This window comes from Rhinoderma darwinii, chromosome 7, assembly GCF_050947455.1.
Source record: "Rhinoderma darwinii isolate aRhiDar2 chromosome 7, aRhiDar2.hap1, whole genome shotgun sequence".
Lineage (NCBI taxonomy): Eukaryota > Metazoa > Chordata > Amphibia > Anura > Rhinodermatidae > Rhinoderma > Rhinoderma darwinii.
In genome coordinates, this window is record NC_134693.1 from 53,230,472 (window position 1) to 53,250,032 (window position 19,561).

General features: G+C 40.8%; 1 protein-coding gene across 2 annotated transcripts in view; it reads left to right on the plus strand.

The window, feature by feature from the left end:
- Window positions 1-19,561, plus strand: part of OLFM3 (olfactomedin 3) — a 191,930-nt gene that overhangs the window by 150,605 nt on the left and 21,764 nt on the right. For both annotated transcript variants that reach the window (XM_075833371.1, XM_075833370.1), the window contains exons 3-4: window positions 15,461-15,616; window positions 18,383-18,602. In XM_075833371.1, coding sequence (XP_075689486.1) covers window positions 15,461-15,616; window positions 18,383-18,602 — 376 coding nt within the window. The remainder of the gene's footprint in view (window positions 1-15,460; window positions 15,617-18,382; window positions 18,603-19,561) is intronic.

Sequence of the window (19,561 nt, forward strand, 5' to 3'; positions counted from 1 at the left end):
AAAGACAATAGAATAGAGCATATTACCTGCTGACAGGAAGCATTAAAAGCATCTTTATACCAACACACTGGCCACATAGAGAACAAAGAAAATAGATACTGTACAAAGAGAAAAGAGGGAGGGGGAGATAATACAAGATAAAACAGGGATTTTTGTATGGATTACACTGGTGAATGAGCCACATTGTTGCAGGAGTATTGATGATGAGCTGCCACTGTGGAATAAGGATTGTTATAGATTTTTTTTTATTACATAGCTTATGTAAGGCATCCAATTCTACAAGACATGAATATAATGCTACCATAAAGCACTACTGCAAGGGCTGTGGAGAAAATCTATCAATATTTCAAACCATCAGGCTGGCAGGCCTCTCATATTCCATCCCTTCCGACACCACCGATATAGAAAATAGTCCAGTGTCTGTGCTTACTGCAGACAGTCTCTTTTCGCCGAAAAAAAAATTGGTGTAATGGAGCAATCGTAGGAGCATGTAACTTCTCATATGCCAGGATGGTACAGTCTGAAGTACAGGGCTGGAAAGCAGAATGTCACCTCTGAATATTTATAAAATGTGCCTGTATTTTAATCTTACACAGACACAAACACCAAGACGTTCTGTATGTCTGCTCTGCTTACACTGCTTATAGACAACACACAGCATAATATTATTCCCTTAAGGACACGGTTAACAGATGCCCTCTGAACACAGCCTATTTTAAAATGTTTGCCTCAACGTATTCCGAAAGCCATAACTTTTTAATTATTTAATTGACTTTGCTCAGGGACGTCTTGTTTTTTGTTTTTTAAGATGTTTTATGCCACGTTCACACATGGCAGAAGTTTTCTGCTGCAAATGTTGGTGCAGATTCGGGGCAATTACGCAACAAATCTGCACCAACATTTGACAGGTAATTCAGACGTTGCAGATATCACAGCGGACTTGCCACAGATTTCAGTGTTTGCATTGCAAAGGCTGAAATCCGCAGTGAAATTCCGCTTTTTCTCCACAACATAATGAGCGTGCTGCGGAGGGAAAATTCTGCACCGCAGCCTAAATTCCGCACAGTTATTTTCTACAACGTCTGAACTAAGTTTCCTAAAAATGTATAGAAACAAATGTAAAAACCGTCTGGTGCAGAATTCCACTGTGGTCTGTCCGCAGCGGAATTCAACAGCAATTCCGCCACGTCTGAACGTGGCCTTATGGTATATTTTTGCAGTACATCTAACATACCATTTACTTTGTATGGATTTTCTTTTTCAAGCAGAATGCAAACAAAAATTTTTTTTTAATGTTTTTTCTCTAACCCTTTAACGATTAAGTTAAGGGGAAGTATGGAGCGGGCTCACGGGCTAATCGTGCTCCTTACTCAGCGGGTGATGGCTGTGTAATACAGTCGACACCTCACTTTGATTCTGCCCGTTTAACACCTTAAATGCAGTGGTCAATCGCGACCGCTGCATTTAAATTGTTAGAATCAGGGGGACCAGTGACGTAACTATCGCTATAGCAGCCGTAGTGGCTGCTACGGGGCCCGCAGCATGAGGGGGCCCGTGCCACCCGCCGGCACGGCCCCCACCCTACCATGGCCAGAGGCTCCGCTAGCAGCTGCTATGGCTGCTACAGAGCGACGCCACTGAAGGGGTTGTTCCTACAAAAGACATGCATCCCCTATCCACAGGATAGGGTAATCATGTGGGATCGCTGGGACGCCCAGCAATAAGGAGAACGAGGGACCGAAAGTCCCCCGAAGTTCTCCATGACAAACCTCGGACTTCCGGGGTCTGTCTGCAGCTCCATAGAAATTACTTGTGCACCGGTCGCGCTTGTGCGCATGCGTGACCAGCGCTCCTTTCATTTTTATTGAACTGCGCTGACGCCGGAATTCTGAGGTTTGTCATGGAGAACTTCGGGGGATTTTCGGTCCCCCATTCTCCTTATCGCTGCCAGCGATCACACATGTATCCCCTGTCCTGTGGATAGGAGATACATCTCTTTTGTAGGACAAACTATAGGCCGTTTTTTTTGGGGGGTGGGGGCTATATGGCGTTATCTATAGGGGGGGTTCTGTATGGTGTTATCTACAGGGGGGGTCTGTATGGCATTATCTACAGGGGGGACTCTGTATGGCGTTATCTACAGGGGGGACTCTGTATGGCGTTATCTACAGGGGGGACTCTGTATTGCGTTATCTACAGGGGGGTCTGTATAGCGTTATCTACAGGGGGGTCTGTATGGCGTTATCTACAGGGGGTGTCTGTATGGCGTTATCTAAAGGGGGGCTGTAAGGCGTTATCTACAGGGGGGATTTGGGCTGTAAGACGTTATCTACAGGGGGCTGTATGGCGTTATCTACAGGGGGGCTGTATGGCGTTATCTAAGGGGGGCTGTGGGCTGTAAGACGTTATCTACAGGGGGCTGTATGGCGTTATCTACAGGGGGGCTGTATGGCGTTATCTACAGGGGGGCTGTATGGTGTTATCTAAAGGGGGCTGTATGGCGTTATCTACAGGGAGATTTGGGGCTGTAAGGCGTTATCTACAGGGGGCTGTGTATGGCGCTATCTACAGGGGGCTGTGTATGGTGCTATCTATAGGGGGGCGTTGTGTGGTGGAATCTATAGGGAGGCACTATCTACAAGGGGGGGTTTTGTGATACCCAGTGGAGGGGGGCCCCAGGCAAAAGTTTGCTATGAGGCCCAGTCTTTCCTAGTTACGCCCCTGAGGGGGATGCCACCTCTAACACACAATCGCCCCCCCACGACACGATCGGGGGGTTGCTGTTGGTTGTCATGGCAGCCTAGGGGCCTAATGAAGACCCCCAGGTCTGCCATCTTTGTACTCCTTTGTACTCCTCAGAATATGGCGACACAAAACACAAAAATAAATATTTTTTTTAGCAAATATTTTGATCTTTCAAAGTGGTAAAACATAAAACAAAACATATAAATTTAATATCGCCGTAATCGTATCAACCTGTAGAATAAGTAGAATATGTAGGGTTTTTTCCAGCTTCCCAGTACATTGTGCAGTGCAATAAATGGTGCAATGAAAAACTACAATATGTCCCGCACAAAAACAAGCCCTCATATGGCTATGTCGATGAAGAAATAAAAAAGTTAAGGCTTTTGGAAGGCGGGGAGGAAAAAATGAAAAAAACTCTAATTGGCAAGGTCTTTAAGGGGTTAAATTGTTCACAGAACACTACATATTAAATGTTATCCCTATTGTAAGAGTTGTTACGATGATGAGGATACAAAAAACAAATTTGTTTTTGATTTTTATGAAAAAAAAAATAATGCATTTGAATACCCTTGTTTTGTAATCCATTATACCCTGTGCAGCTGTTAGAGAAAGGTGGTCTTTAATAAGCATTAGCTCCGGTCAGTCCTGGTGGCCTATGTTAGACAAAGGTCTGTCCCTATAAAACTTTTGCAATGCTGGGGCTGATTATGTGTAGACAAAGAGCGTCCACAGCTGGGATTGGAGTTCTTTTTGATCCTGGACATACAGTGGCATCAGTCACCCATAGTCCTCCCCGCCTGTTAAAAAAAATGTATACTGTGCCGCAGTGTAAAAGGTTTGTTTACTGGATGCCTCTGTATGGACTAGAGTGATCTGTTACGCTATTCCATACATTAAAAATAACGTAAACTGCCGTATACCAGTTAGGCGAAAGCCAAAAATGCACTATTTTTGTCACTGTTGAGTGAATGAAGTACTATGGATAAGTTAAACGTATGCACTGAGAGCTTTTCCGGCGCATCCGGGAAACGGACACTGCAAGCAAGGTGTGAAATTTGCTTTACATCCATGCTCATTGACTGAATTGTGATATACAATATATTACAAACATGTCATAGCAATTTGAATAAATTACAGGAAAAGTTAAAAATCCTGAGTGCCTATACTATACTCTTTACTATGCACAAGGCAGACAGTTATGTAAATTTGATCAAAGTAATATACAATGAACTCCATCGTGTTTTTAAGGTTCATAAAATAGATAATAAATGTAAATATAAAAAGGCTGCTATGGTTTTATAGGGAATTTACTCTTTTTATCTAAACAATCCTGCTCACTGTAAAATAAATTTTCATATGAAATAAAATATATTCTCATTATTTGAAAGATCAAAGAAGAATGACTAATAAACACTCACTGTTAATTGTTTCCAAATAAGTAGCAGGAATTTTCATTGCCCCAAAGGAAGTGTAAATGGAAAAAATGCTGATCTTCAAGTCCAGAAGGAAGACATGGGTAAAAATAAATCTTCTCACCCTGCTCTTAGGAGAAGCATTTGTTTTCTCCTGTGTAAAGTGGCACCGACCATGTGTATTTTACTACAAGTCTGGCATGGTTTTAATGGTATTTGTGTGAGTTCCAGTCTCACTCAAACAATGCAGACAAAATCAGAAGCTAGAGGAGATGGCATAGCTATGTCCCACCAAACTATGCCGGTCTGTTCCACAATCAGTCAGAGCGTGTAGGGAAAATTATTGGAGAAGGACTCCTCCACTTTGAGACCACCAGAAAGTAGTGTATAGAAAAGTCAGGTTCCACTCGCACCACCAGCAGCAGGGACGCAAGTTGCGAGGCAATAACGCAGAACAGATGACATTTCTATGCCCTATCCTCTGGCTGCTGATCGTATCTGCATTATTTGAGCGAGACTAGAACCCTGCCACGTATTCCTGAATTGGTGGGCCGCTGCATATGGATATACAGTAGAGGAAATAAGTATTTGATCACTTGCTGATTTTGTAAGTTTGCCCACTGTCAAAGACATGAACAGTCTAGAATTTTTAGACTAGGTTAATTTTACCAGTGAGAGATAGATTATATATATATATATATATATATATATATATATATATATATATATATATATATATATATATAAAACAACAAAATCACATAGTCAAAATTATATATATTTATTTGCATTGTGCACAGAGAAATAAGTATTTGATCCCCTACCAACCATTAAGAGTTCAGCCTCCTCCAGACCAGTTACACGCTCCAAATCAACTTGGTGCCTGCATTAAAGACAGCTGTCTTACATGGTCACCTGTATAAAAGACTCCTGTCCACAGACTCAATTAATCAGTCTGACTCTATCCTCTACAACATGGGCAAGACCAAAGAGCTTTCTAAGGATGTCAGGGACAAGATCATAGACCTGCACAAGGCTGGAATGGGCTACAAAACCATAAGTAAGACGCTGGGTGAGGAGACAACTGTTGGTGCAATAGTAAGAAAATGGAAGACATACAAAATGACTGTCAATTGACATCGATCTGGGGCTCCATGCAAAATCTCACCTCGTGAGGTATCCTTAATCCTGAGGAAGGTGAGAGCTCAGCCGAAAACTACACGGGGGGAACTTGTTAATGATCTCAAGGCAGCTGGGACCACAGTCACCAAGAAAACCATTGGTAACACATTACGCCGTAATGGATTAAAATCCTGCAGTGCCCGCAAGATCCCCCTGCTCAAGAAGGCACGTGTACAGGCCCGTCTGAAGTTTGCAAATGAACATCTGAATGATTCTGAGAGTGATTGGGAGAAGGTGCTGTGGTCAGATGAGACTAAAATTGAACTCTTTGGCATTAACTCAACTCGCCGTTTTTGGAGGAAGAGAAATGCTGCCTATGACCCAAAGAACACCGTCCCCACTGTCAAGCATGGAGGTGGAAACATTATGTTTTGGGGGTGTTTCTCTGCTAAGGGCACAGGACTACTTCACCGCATCAATGGGAGAATGGATGGAGCCATGTACCGTCAAATCCTGAGTGACAACCTCCTTCCCTCCACCAGGACATTAAAAATGGCTCGTGGCTGGGTCTTCCAGCACGACAATGACCCAAAACATACAGCCAAGGCAACAAAGGAGTGGCTCAAAAAGAAGCACATTAAGGTCATGGAGTGGCCTAGCCAGTCTCCAGACCTTAATCCCATCGAAAACTTATGGAGGGAGCTGAAGATCCGAGTTGCCAAGCGACAGCCTCGAAAACTTAATGATTTACAGATGATCTGCAAAGAGGAGTAGGCCAAAATTCCATCTAACATGTGTGCAAACCTCATCATCAACTACTAAAAACGTCTGACTGCTGTGCTTGCCAACAAGGGTTTTGCCACCAAGTATTAAGTCTTGTTTGCCAAAGGGATCAAATACTTATTTCTCTGTGCACAATGCAAATAAATATATATAATTTTGACTATGTGATTTTCTGGTTTTTTTATATATATAATCTATCTCTCACTGGTAAAATTAACCTAGCCTAAAAATTCTAGACTGTTCATGTCTTTGACAGTGGGCAAACTTACAAAATCAGCAAGGGATCAAATACTTATTTCCTTCACTGTATAAACACTCGGACAATACTGGCATAGTCCAGCGGAATACCTCGACACCATATTCCATTACTGCTGACCAGATTATCTACATCGTAGTCTGCGTTGACTGAGTAAGATTAGAGTTTTGCCCCTTACTCATGTATCGGTGGGCTGCAACTAGTAGATAAGTATTCTTTTTTCCATCTCTTTGTTATATGGATACACAAAGGTATCAGTGCCTTGCCTGAACTGGTTAAGTGCCCATGTGCTATAAGCAAAGCCAGTACTTTTGACCATACCCTTGAGCATCACTCTCTACTGTTCAGGACAGTGCAATATTGGTGTAATGACATCTAATATACAGGGTGGGCCATTTATATGGATACACCTAAATAAAATGGGAATGGTTGGTGATATTAACTTCCTGTTTGTGGCACATTAGTATATGGGAGGGGGGAAACTTTTCAAGCTGGGTGTTGACCATGGTGGCCATTTTGAAGTCGGCCATTTTGTATCCAACTTTAGTTTTTTCAATGGGAAGAGGGTCATGTGACACATCAAACTTATCGAGAATTTCACAAGAAAAACAATGGTGTGCTTGGTTTTAACGTTACTTTATTCTTTCATGAGTTATTTACAAGTTTCTGACCACTTATAAAATGTGTTTAAAGTGCTGCCCATTGTGTTGGATTGTCAATGCAACCCTCTTCTCACAATCTTCACACACTGATAGCAACACCGCAGAAGAAATGCTAGCACAGGCTTCCAGTATCCGTAGTTTCAGTTGCTGCACATCTCGTATCTTCACAGCATAGACAATTGCCTTCAGATGACCCCAAAGATAAAAGTCTAAGGGGGTCAGATCGGGAGGCATTTCTTCTGCGGTGTTGCTATCAGTGTGTGAAGAGTGGGAGAAGAGGGTTGCATTGACAATCCAACACAATGGGCAGCACTTTGAACACATTTTATAAGTGGTCAGAAACTTGTAAATAACTCATGAAAGAATAAAGTAACGTTAAAACCAAGCACACCATTGTTTTTCTTGTGAAATTCTCGATAAGTTTGATGTGTCACATGACCCTCTTCCCATTGAAAAAACTAAAGTTGGATACAAAATGGCCGACTTCAAAATGGCCGCCATGGTCAACACCCAGCTTGAAAAGTTTCCCCCCTCCCATATACTAATGTGCCACAAACAGGAAGTTAATATCACCAACCATTCCCATTTTATTTAGGTGTATCCATATAAATGTCCCACCCTGTATAATGATACATTGTATGATTTTTGTACTTTTGACTTTCTATTGCAAAAAAAAAGATGTCTAATTTTATAAAGAAGACAAGATGTTTATATCCTCAATTAAGACAGAACAGTGGATGCGAGTCACCTCCACTACATATGGCAAAGGAATTTCATATATTTTATTCCTCTCTATATAATTTGTCTGTATCCAGCGTCAGTAACACTGCTTCCTCTTCTACCCATGGAGAGCTGCTAAATAATTTCCTGTCTACTATAAAATGCCTGTCTCATTTGCCACCTGAAAAAGAGATATTAATAGCCCCTTTACTCTGAAGTCGGGGCGGTGCTTGTTTCCATTCCCACGAGCATGAGGCAAGGTCTGTATGGCCTTCCTATCTCCTATTATAGAAAATTGTATAAACTACTAGTGCCATATTTTTGAGTCTGCAACTCATTGTTGCAAGGAGCAACCCTCCTCAAAGAAACGTTGGAGGCCCATATAACCATACTCCCTAAGGATGGTAAAAACCCTGAATTTTGCGGGCGTTACAAGCCCATTTCTTCATTAAACTCCGACCTGAAATGGTGGGCAAAGCTTCTAGCTCATAGAGTCAAATCATTGTAGTCTAAATTCAGGAACAGGTGGGATTTGCTTGCCTAACAAGGATGGCAAGCATAATGTAAGCAGGAATAAACAGTCAATTTATTATGCCAAAAACATAACTTTCCACTAGTCCTTCTCAGCGTAGATGCTTAGAAGACTTTTGATACGGTCAGCTGGGAGTGCGGGCAGTCCTGAATAAATTTGAATTTCCGTGACCCTTTATTTTGGCTATACTATCCTTGTATTCCTCCCCCACTTAAAAACTTCTTGTCAATGGGACATTTTCCATAAAAAATGGCACGAGGCAAAGCTGCCTCCTATCCCCTACCTTATTTGTTCTAGTGTTGGAAACACTTTTGCCTAAAATCAGACAAGCAGATAGCATCCAAGGTCTTTCGATCAGTAATTATGTACATAAAAACCTCCACAGTCAAAAGTACCTTCCCCTTTATGTGTGGTTAGTCAAGATGAGAAAACTTGGCCGCCTTGAAAAATTGTTAGGATTGGAAAATAAAAATAGATCACGCTCTTTAGCGACATGGCAACTGTGCGACTTCATAGCCAGGCGGTCATAGTTTTTCTCTTTGCATCTTCTCTTACCTGTGTTTGTGTGGGCTTCTTGAATAGACCTAGTTGCCAATCTAATGGAAGCGTATATTGCTGCTGAACCAGCCTATGTAAAGGGGTTTTCAGCCAGTAAAAATTGATGGCTTATCCTCAGGATAGGCCATTAATAGCTGATGGGTCGGGGGCTGACTCCCAGGACCCCCGCCGATCAGCTGTTTTGAAGGGGGTGCAGCGCTTGTACGAGTTCTGCTTCCCCTTCATTTCTACTTGCTCACTGTGAATCTTCGACACGCTTTTAGCGGAGATTCACAGGTATTGCAGCCTTCTTCTACCATAGAAGTGCACCCCCTTCAAAACAGCCGATCGGCCGGGTCCCGGGAGTTGGACCCCAACCCATCAGCTATTGATGCCCTATCCTGAGGATAGGCCATCAATTTTTACTGGCTGGAAAACCCCTTTATTGTATAATACAGTTGGCTTATAGTTTTTAGGACTGACTCCAGCTGGCTGTTACTGTTTCATTATTTTCACATTTGTTTTATGTTCCTGAATGAGCTTTACAACGTTGCACATTTTCTAATGTTTTTGCAGATGTGACATTACAGTTTTATTGTGTAATATGTGGATGAAAAATTCCTACATCATGGGCCATTTTAACCCATTACAATTCTACCCTGTTAACTATTGTAAAGAACTTATCTTGTCAATATCTAAGCTTTATTACAATATTTAATAAAAAACTGAATTTACAAAAAATAAAGTTATTCAGGAAAAAATAGGGAGATACAATGATCATAAAATAATTAACAAACTTCCTAGCAGCTCAGATGTTTCTTTGTTATCTGGCGCAGCTGTGGTACAGACAGTTGGGTGATAATAATTTGGAATTTTTCTGACCTTAGAAATTAGGGAACAGGTGAGGAAATATCACATTATTTACAGCAGATGAATAAAAACTAAACAGAGTTAATTATATTGAGTACAAATAATATTCACATACAAAACATTTCCTCTGTAAGGAGAATGAGTTCTAATCCAGCCAGTTACTATTCATGGATAAGGCAGCAAGAACACACATTGCATAAAAGCTAATGTTCTATTTTCATGTCAATCATAGGCCTATTATTAGTCATTGTATATTATGAGATATGAATGGATGTTTATGAACATTGAGAGATTATGCAAATACATTTTAAAAAGTTCTATTGGGAAGTAGTTTGGAAATTAGTAACAGCACTGCAATACATTATAAAGGGTGTTTTTAAATGACTGTCCAAATGTAATCTTCTCTGGACGCGACCAGGGGTTCAAAAATAATGACCTACCAGCCCCTATTATGGTCCTCGTGCACCTTTTAGCTAACTAGCTGGGGCCAAGCATGTAGCCATTATTCCTACACACACTGCAGTGTGGAGAGCAACAGTTTTAGCAAGAGTATACGCGTACTAGCAACTGAGAGTTGTTTACAGAGGCAGTCAATGTGAGGAACAGTCAAGGGTCCGATTCATTTTTAGGCGACTTAGGGCTCATACACATGGCTATATCATGACTCCGTAAATGGCCATATTATGGCGCAGAATTGTAAGGAACAGTAATACAGTACCCAATTACTTCTATCGGACCCTACTGTGCCTCCATATGCCTCTGATATCATATGGAGGCATTTGACGTTTTTTTGTGGCATGCTCCATCGGATACTCCATATGATGCTGCTTAGACCCTATGGCTATATGCATGAAGCCTTAAACTGGTGACAAAGTTTACCATGTGAAGATTTTTTTCATCCTTTCAAGATCTTTCAGGCCATCTGCACACGCATTCGAATAGCTGTGGAATAGATGCACATTTTCGGTGCAGAATTCCGTACAACACCATTTATGTGAATATGTAACAGTTTTCATGCTATATATGATTTTGCAGAGCATCAATAAAAGTATTGAATTTAGCTGGATACGAGTGCTGGACTACACTTCTTTGTTCTTATATGTTTGATAATAAAAAATGAAAAACAAGCTAGATTAGAAAAGTAATATAAATAGGACCCCACATTAGTTCGAACCAGTTTTTCAATCCTTTTTTTATTCCTACACATTAAAGTCAAATGGTCAAAACAGGTCATGGTTTGATTGGTGGTGAACCAGGTGAGAAGAGTGGTGTAGGGTCCCATAGAAAGTCTGAAGCTCCTACTTGACTCACCCCGGTATCCCCTGGAAAGTAGAAAAATCAGATCAAAGCTGAAGGGGCACAGAGCTCAGCTGAGCACTTCAGCATCTTCTTAGTAGCGATTAGAGCGGTACACTTCACCAACAATCAAAATAAAACTTTGTGATAACTGAGTTAGTTTACCTTTTCTTGCAATGTCAGACTTAAAGAGGCTCTGTCACCACATTATAAGTGGCCTATATTGTACATGATGTGATCGGCGCTGTAATGTAGATTACAGCAGTGTTTTTTATTTAGTAAAACAATCATTTTTGACAGTTATGACCTATATTAGCTTTATGCTAATGGTTTTCTTAATGGACAGCTGGGCGTGTTTTACTTTTTGACCAAGTGGGCGTTGTACAGAGGAGTGTATGATGCTGACCAATCAGCGTAATACACTTCTCCCCATTCATTTACACAGCACATAGCGATATAGCTATATCGCTATGTGCAGCCACATAAACACACTATAACGTTACTGCAGTGTCCTGACAATGAATATACATTACCTCCAGCCAGGACGTGATGTTTATTCGCAATCCCAACACTACAGCACAGCAAGCGTAATCTCGTTTGAATTGACAGTTTACAGTGTAATCTCGCGAGATTACGCTTGCTGTGCTGTAGTGTCGGGATTGTGTTAGCGAAGTGTCAGGATTCTGAATACACATGATGTCCTGGCTGGAGTTAACGTATATTCATTGTCAGGACACTGCAGTAACGTTGCAGTGTGTTTATGTGACTGCACATAGCGAAATAGCTCTATCGTTATCTGCTGTGTAAATGAATGGAGAGAAGTGTTTGACGCTGATTGGTCACTGATTGGTCAGCGTTATACACTCCTCTGTACAATGCCCACTTGGCCAAAAAGTAAAACACGCCCAGTTGTTCATTAAGAAACTCATTAGCATAAAGCTAATATAGGTCATAACTCTGTTCAAAATTATTGTTTTTCTAAATAAAAAACACTGCTGTAATCTACATTACAGCGCCGATCACATCATGTACAATATAGGGCACTTATAATGTGGTGACAGAGCCTCTTTAAGGACACAAGGCATAGAGGAGACCCCAGGAAGTTGGCGGGCACAATATACAATAGACAGAGAAAAAGGAATTGCCTGCAGGCAATAGAGCCCAATTTCCCAACTACCACAATATGTTATGAACAAAACTTTATTAGGCTACGTATAGCAAGACAAAACCACATAGAATTCTATTAAAATTATCACTACCTAAGACCGGACATAGAAGTAGTTTGCCTGTATAAGTGTAGGCATGAAGTAAGTATAGGTTAGAAGCGTGAACTCCTATTATTAGCAAGTTAGATTGTTAAATTGTCTAATAGATTGCCAGTAGGTCCGGTCGGCGGTAGGTATTAGAATATTGACAGCCCCCCGACATGTTTCGCTACAGAGTAGCGTCCTCAGGGGTACATGGGGCTAATGGCGGCACGCCAAGTGGAAATCCTGATATGGACACATCAGGTGACGTATGAGGAGGTGTGTCATGAAAAGCAGCCAATGACGCTGTGGAAAACAGGCCGGCCGTTCAGGGAAACCGACCAACGAATAGGAGCCCAGGTAAGATAAGCCAATTGGAAGTGAGATAGGGCGCATGCGCATCAGCTCCAAGAAGGGACTTAGTACGCATATTGTGACCCGAACTGGCGATATCCAGAAGGAGAATTCTGGCGCATGCGTTGATAGTTAATTTACAACTTAGGCTAGGAATCGAGATGCCGCCGATGCAAAGCAATGGGCAATAGAGAAAGCAAGACTCACTTTAGGCAATCTGGCAAAAAATCGGCGCAGGCGCACCAATAGAATCTCTGGACTTAGAACGAAGCCGGTTCCTATAGGATAGTATGGTAAGTATTGAAAACAGTACTGACACTTATAAAAAAAAAAACAACTGAATACTTAGTCCATCTGAAGATTTAACAGAAATAAAATCAGGATATGTGATATACTTGACAAGAAGCCGCCATGGCTATGTAGTCAATGTCATAGATGAAATATAGATAGCGTATTGGGGACCATCACATATTAGTGTGTATGGTCAATAAGGTAGTAAATAACAAGGTACAAATATATTTGGCATATGGCAGGTACAGAGTGGAGGCACAATGGCTGTTTTGGTATCCACCACAATAAAGGTAGAGAAACGAAAAGAATGGAGATGAATTAGGGACGTAGGATCAGAGAAACGCACTAAAGGTAAACCCCTCATTCAGACCTGAGGGGGACATTGTATTCAGGCGATAAATCCACCGTGCCTCCTCTTGCAGGAGTCTACGGTCGAGATTGCCGGCTCTAGGGCCCATTTTAATCTGGATGACACCCCAAAATTTAAGCAACTTAGGGTTACCCCCATGGAATTCATGGGTATGTCTTGAAAGAGTTGTATCTTCATTGTGATTAATAGTTCTAAGATGTTTGGAGACACGTCTTCTCAACTCCAGTCTTTCCCACATACAACTTAGGGCAGGGGCATTTGATGATATAAATGACCCCACTACTCTGACAGTTAAGGAATTGTTTAATTACATATATTTTGCCATCAGTAGGATTGGTAAAATTCTTAACGGTTGACATCAGAGGGCAAAAAGAGCATCTGCCACAGGGATGGAATCCCTTGACTGGTGATCTAAGCCAGGTAGATGGGGTATCAGATCGTATTGAATAATGAGTATGTACCAGAAAGTCCCGTAGGTTCCTTCCCCTGCGATAGGTAATGTTTGGATTAACAGAAATAGCGTCTTTCAGATCAGGATTGGCGGTAAGTATGGCCCAATGTTTTTGTAAAATTTGGACAACCTGGGGAGAGCATCCGTCAAAGGTGCCTATGCAACGAATGGCACTGGATGAACTGGTCTTGATAGATTTGGTTCCTTTATTGGACAATAGGTCATTTCTCTGAGATACCCTAGCATAGGCCCTGTGTAGCCATTTTTTGGGGTAACCTCGTGCTCTGAATTTATGGTAAAGACCATCGCATTCCGCTTGGAAGGATAGTTCTTTGGAGCAGTTACGTTTTGCTCTTAAATACTGGCCTATCGGTATCCCTTTCCTAAGGGCTGGGGGATGGTGACTATCGCAGTGTAAAAAGTTGTTAGTAGCGGTGGGCTTCCGAAAAATATCAGTCTGGACAACGCCACCAGGATCCAAAGAGATCTTTAGGTCAAGAAAATTGATAGCATGATCATGTATCTCATATGTGAACCTCATGCCAATAGAGTTGCTATTGAGTATAGACATGAAGTCAGTGAAGGTGTTGACATCCCCATCCCACAGGATGAGAATGTCATCAATGTATCTCCACCAAAAAGAAATGTGAGAAGTGAAAAAAAGTAAGTCATCAGAAAAACAATAGTATCCTCCCACCACCCTAAAAAAAGATTCGCATAGGTGGGTGCACAAACAGTGCCCATGGCCGTGCCCTTAATTTGATGATAATATTTTTTATCAAAAATAAAGTAATTATGTGTAAGTAAAAAACGTAAGAGTGACAACACAAAATCATTATGTCATTGAAATTGAGTGCCTTTGGTGCTCAAAAAAAATTTGACGGCAGTGAGTCCTAAATTGTGCTGAATATTAGTGTATAGTGACTCCACGTCTATACTCGCTATCATGGTAGTGGAACCCTGAGGATGCTACTCTGTAGCGAAACATGTCGGGGGGGCTGTCAATATTCTAATACCTACCGCCGACCGGACCTACTGGCAATCTATTAGACAATTTAACAATCTAACTTGCTAATAATAGGAGTTCACGCTTCTAACCTATACTTACTTCATGCCTACACTTATACAGGCAAACTACTTCTATGTCCGGTCTTAGGTAGTGATAATTTTAATAGAATTCTATGTGGTTTTGTCTTGCTATACGTAGCCTAATAAAGTTTTGTTCATAACATATTGTGGTGGTTGGGAAATTGGGCTCTATTGCCTGCAGGCAATTCCTTTTTCTTTATCTAGAGCCTCTTTAAGGTCCATTTACACGGCCAGATTTCCTGACTGGTAGCAAGTGCCGTTCAACAATAATAACATGGAGCGATGATCATAAGTATGGGGACAAACAATCGATAATACAATCATGAGTCCCCATACAGATTATTGTCAGCAGCACATCCCCTGTATACACTTGGAGATGTGCTGCCAACAAAAGATTTTGGGGCCGATTAAAAGATGCGATCAGCTGACAAACGAGTGTTTACTCGTTTGTCAGCTGATTGCTGGACATTTTTCACAAGCTGACGATTGGGAACAAGTGTTTGAAAGTGCGCTTCTTTGTCCGATCATCGGCCCATGCAAAAAGGCCTTTAGTCAATGATTTTATGCCTGTATGAAATTATATTTTCCGTGTGTTACATATTTATTGTAAATTTTGGCAATCTGTACTGTCAGCTTCAATTAGCGTAAATTGATCTGTTATAAAATAAAACTGCTTCATTTCATTACAATTCCTTTATTTGATATGATGTCCCAATTGTTCAGGTGCAGAACATGTCACAATCAATAGAAGTGTTGAACTTACGCACGCAGAGGGACTTCCAGTATGTGCAGAAGATGGAGACGCAAATGAAGGGCCTAAGGTCCAAATTTAGGCAGATTGAGGAAGATCGTAAAACACTTCTGACACGTCACTTTCAGGTAAAAGCACCAGGGGGAACAAGGGTTAACACTATCACTGCCTAGAGGTAACTCATTTGTTTTGATATGTAAGTTTTAATGTAATTAATGTTTGCAAATACTGTACAAAGTCATTCATTAAAGAGTATGAACTGATATAATTTGCGACAGCTTCATCATAAGTGAACTTGCAACTCGAGAGAAGAGCAGGGACCGTGCATGCGCGTTACTGGCTGTATAACAGAACAGCCCATGCAAGGCACGTCACTAGTGAAGTGTCGTATACCCGGAGGAAAATGTTAATAATCAAATCATAAAATAAATTAATTCATAAAATAAAATAAAATAATCAATGGCACATAACAGGTATACAATTGATAAACACAGCGGACAGAGAGTGATGTCACCAGTCATGTTCCCCACGGCAGCATCGGGAAACTGGGCCAATTTGGAAACTGTAAGTACATTACAAATGTATTCACATTCCCAAGTTAAAAGCATTAACACATACAAGTTTTAACTCGGAAAACCCCTTTAAGAAATGTTGGACTTCCACTCTAAAAGCAGCCGTTACAGTGCCCATATCGGTTGTCATCCAATTTGTTTTCCATAGTTACATTTCTCCTGCTCCCTCTTTCCTAATGCTCATCCTACTTTATGTTGTAATCAGAGTATTTCTGAAGTTCTGGTATTATTTGCTGGCATTATATTCATGAACTAGTAAACTCTGGATGATATGTACTATAGATCTTTCCCAGATAGGAAGAGTGCTGCAATGAATGATACCATGAGTGGACAAAGGAAAGTGAATTTACATGGTAATATTATTATTATCTAAAAATAATGTATGGTGGCTGCTCTCTACAGCAGGACTACCCACAATTACTCTTTGAGTGTACATTCGGTATTATCAAGTTCTCATTGGCAGTATAGTGACATGTTGTGGATAATGATAAAGTTGGCTGAGTATTTTCTGCAATTAGTAAGTTTCATTTATGAAAATCTGGTGTCTATTTAAAGAGGCTCTGTCACCAGATTTTGCAACCCCTATCTGCTATTGCAGCAGATAGGCGCTGCAATGTAGATTACAGTAACGTTTTTATTTTTAAAAAACAAGCATTTTTGGCCAAGTTATGGCCATTTTTGTATTTATGCAAATGAGACTTGCAAAAGTACAACTGGGCGTGTTGAAAAGTAAAAGTACAACTGGGCGTGTATTATGTGCGTACATCGGGGCGTTTTTACTACTTTTACTAGCTGGGCGTTCTGATGAGAAGTATCATCCTCTTCTCTTCAGAACGCCCAGCTTCTGGCAGTGCAGATCTGTGACGTCACTCACAGGTCCTGCGTCGTGTCGGCCACATCGGCACCAGAGGCTACAGTTGATTCTGCAGCAGCATCAGCGTTTTCAGGTAAGTAGCTACATCGATTTACCTGCAAACGCCGATGCTGCTGCAGAATCATCTGTAGCCTCTGGTGCCGATGTGTCCTCGCTCGTCTGACACGATGCAGGACCTGGGGAAGTGACATCATAGATCTGCACTGCCAGAAGCTGGGCGTTCTGAAGAGAAGTGGATGATACTTCTCATCAGAACGCCCAGCTAGTAAAAGAAGTAAAAACGCCCCGATGTACGCACATAATACACGCCCAGTTGTACTTTTACTTTTCAACACGCCCAGTTGTACTTTTGCAAGCCTCATTTGCATAAATACAAAAATGGTCATAACTTGGCCAAAAATGCTTGTTTTTTAAAAATAAAAACGTTACTGTAATCTACATTGCAGCGCCTATCTGCTGCAATAGCAGATAGGGGTTGCAAAATCTGGTGACAGAGCCTCTTTAAGTCTCTGTTCACACTGGCGTCATGGCTTCCATTATTATAGATGCCATGATGGATATGAAAGATTCATTTGGTAATGGATTCTTACGGACCTTGATAGGTGATAGTAGGTCCGTCATGTATTCGGGTTTTTTTGTCCAAGAAAAAATAGTGCAGCATACAGAGCCAGTGTGAACAGAACCTAAAATAAACGAAAGAAAAAACAAAACAAACTCCTGAAACTTTGTGCTGTTGCCATCATCCATAAGAAAATATTAAGGGAATTCTATCTCAACCCCACAATATCTCCACCATAGTAATCTCTACCATAGTTTAAAATACCATCCTGGATGATGTTATCCGGTGATCTAGAGCAAACTAGGAAGTCACACATTTTTTTACCACTTTGTCTTGGCTTTATATTTCACCTTTGCAAGGACAATATATAGCATTTGTATTTTACCTGATGAAGAGGCCGGTCCGGCCTTGAATCGCGTAGTAAATAAAAGAATATCTGATATTACATTTGCTTGTTTTAAATCCTCACTACTCAAGAAGGGTTTTACCAGTTTGCAGCGCCAGAGAAAATCACTTTTTTTTCAAACTTCTCAAATTACCATATAAAAAGTATAACTCATCCCACAAACTACAATGTCTCATACAGCTACATTGAAGAAAAAGTAAGAAAGATATTGTCACTGGAACACAGAGGGGAAACCTTTTTTTTTTTTTTTTTTACTGTATGAGTTACATCACTAAGGGGTTGAAATGCACTTAAGGAACCGGAGTTATGCGCCAACTATATTTACTTGAGATACAAATGTATAATCTACAATAAAAAAGTGACATTTTCAAGATGTTTTTTTCCATTTTATTGAGACTCTTAGGGGGTTAAACCTATACTTCATTTATGCACCATATAATATGAGAGTCTATCACAAAATTTTAACTTATCTCTTTCTCAAAGGATCTGAAAGAAAAGATGGATGAACTGCAGCCGCTAATTCCAGTCTTGGAGCAGTATAAGACAGATGCTCGGCTAATTACACAGTTCAAGGAAGAAATCCGGAATCTAACTGGAATTCTCACCACCATTCAGCAAGAGATTGGAGCATTTGACTATGAAGAGCTGCAACAACGGGTTCTGGGCCTGGAGACTCGTCTTAGAGAGTGCATGAAAAAACTGAGTAAGACTGGGCTTTTCTAATTTGTCGTGTATATTATTTCAGTACATACTGCTGATATTTTTATGTTCACAGAGTATTTCAATGTATTGTCTTTAGAAAAATGTTAATTATTTAATCAGTGTTTCCTTGTTCTCCATGGCAACCAATCAGAGTTCAATCTTCATTATTGAAACATCTTTGGAAAATGAAAGAGAATGAGAAACACAGCTTCTTATTTTATGAATTTTACGAGACAGTTTTGATACATGAGGCAAAATGTAGAATATTTATCAATTGTGTCGTAAGATGCATACATTTTTAAATTTGTTGAAAATAGAACAAATTGTGTCACACTTTTTATCTAAATTTCCCCTAGGGAAAATAAACCTTTACGCTACTTATCAATGAAAGTTTAAAACTTTGAATAAATTGTGAAATCCTTACTGCACATGATGTTAATTGTATTTTGCAACGTTGTTTAAGCCTGCCAAGCAATATGTTGCCTAACAGTGCTGCAACATTAAAGGGTTAGTCCAGGATTAGAAAAACATGGCTGTTTTCTTCCAGAAACAGCGCCACACCTGTCTAAAGCCCCATTCATTTCAATAGACATGAGCTGCAATACCAAACACAACACAACTCATGAACCGATGTGGTGTTGTTTCTGGTAGAAAGCAACTATGTTTTTCTACTCCTTAACAAACCCTTTAACCACCTTGACCCACCAGGACATGCCCGTACATCCTGGTGTGCGGGTTGAAGTATGGAGCAGGCTTATGCTCCATATACTGCGGGTGTCAGCTGAGTATTATAGCAGACACCTCGCACTAACGACCGAAACAGAGATTGTTCTGATCCTGGCCTTTTAACCACTTAGATGCATCGGTCAATAGGGACCACGGCATCTGAGCCATTAGAGGGAGAGGAGGAGGCCCCCACCGACAGCCCATCGCCCCCCACAATGCGATTGCAGGGTGCCG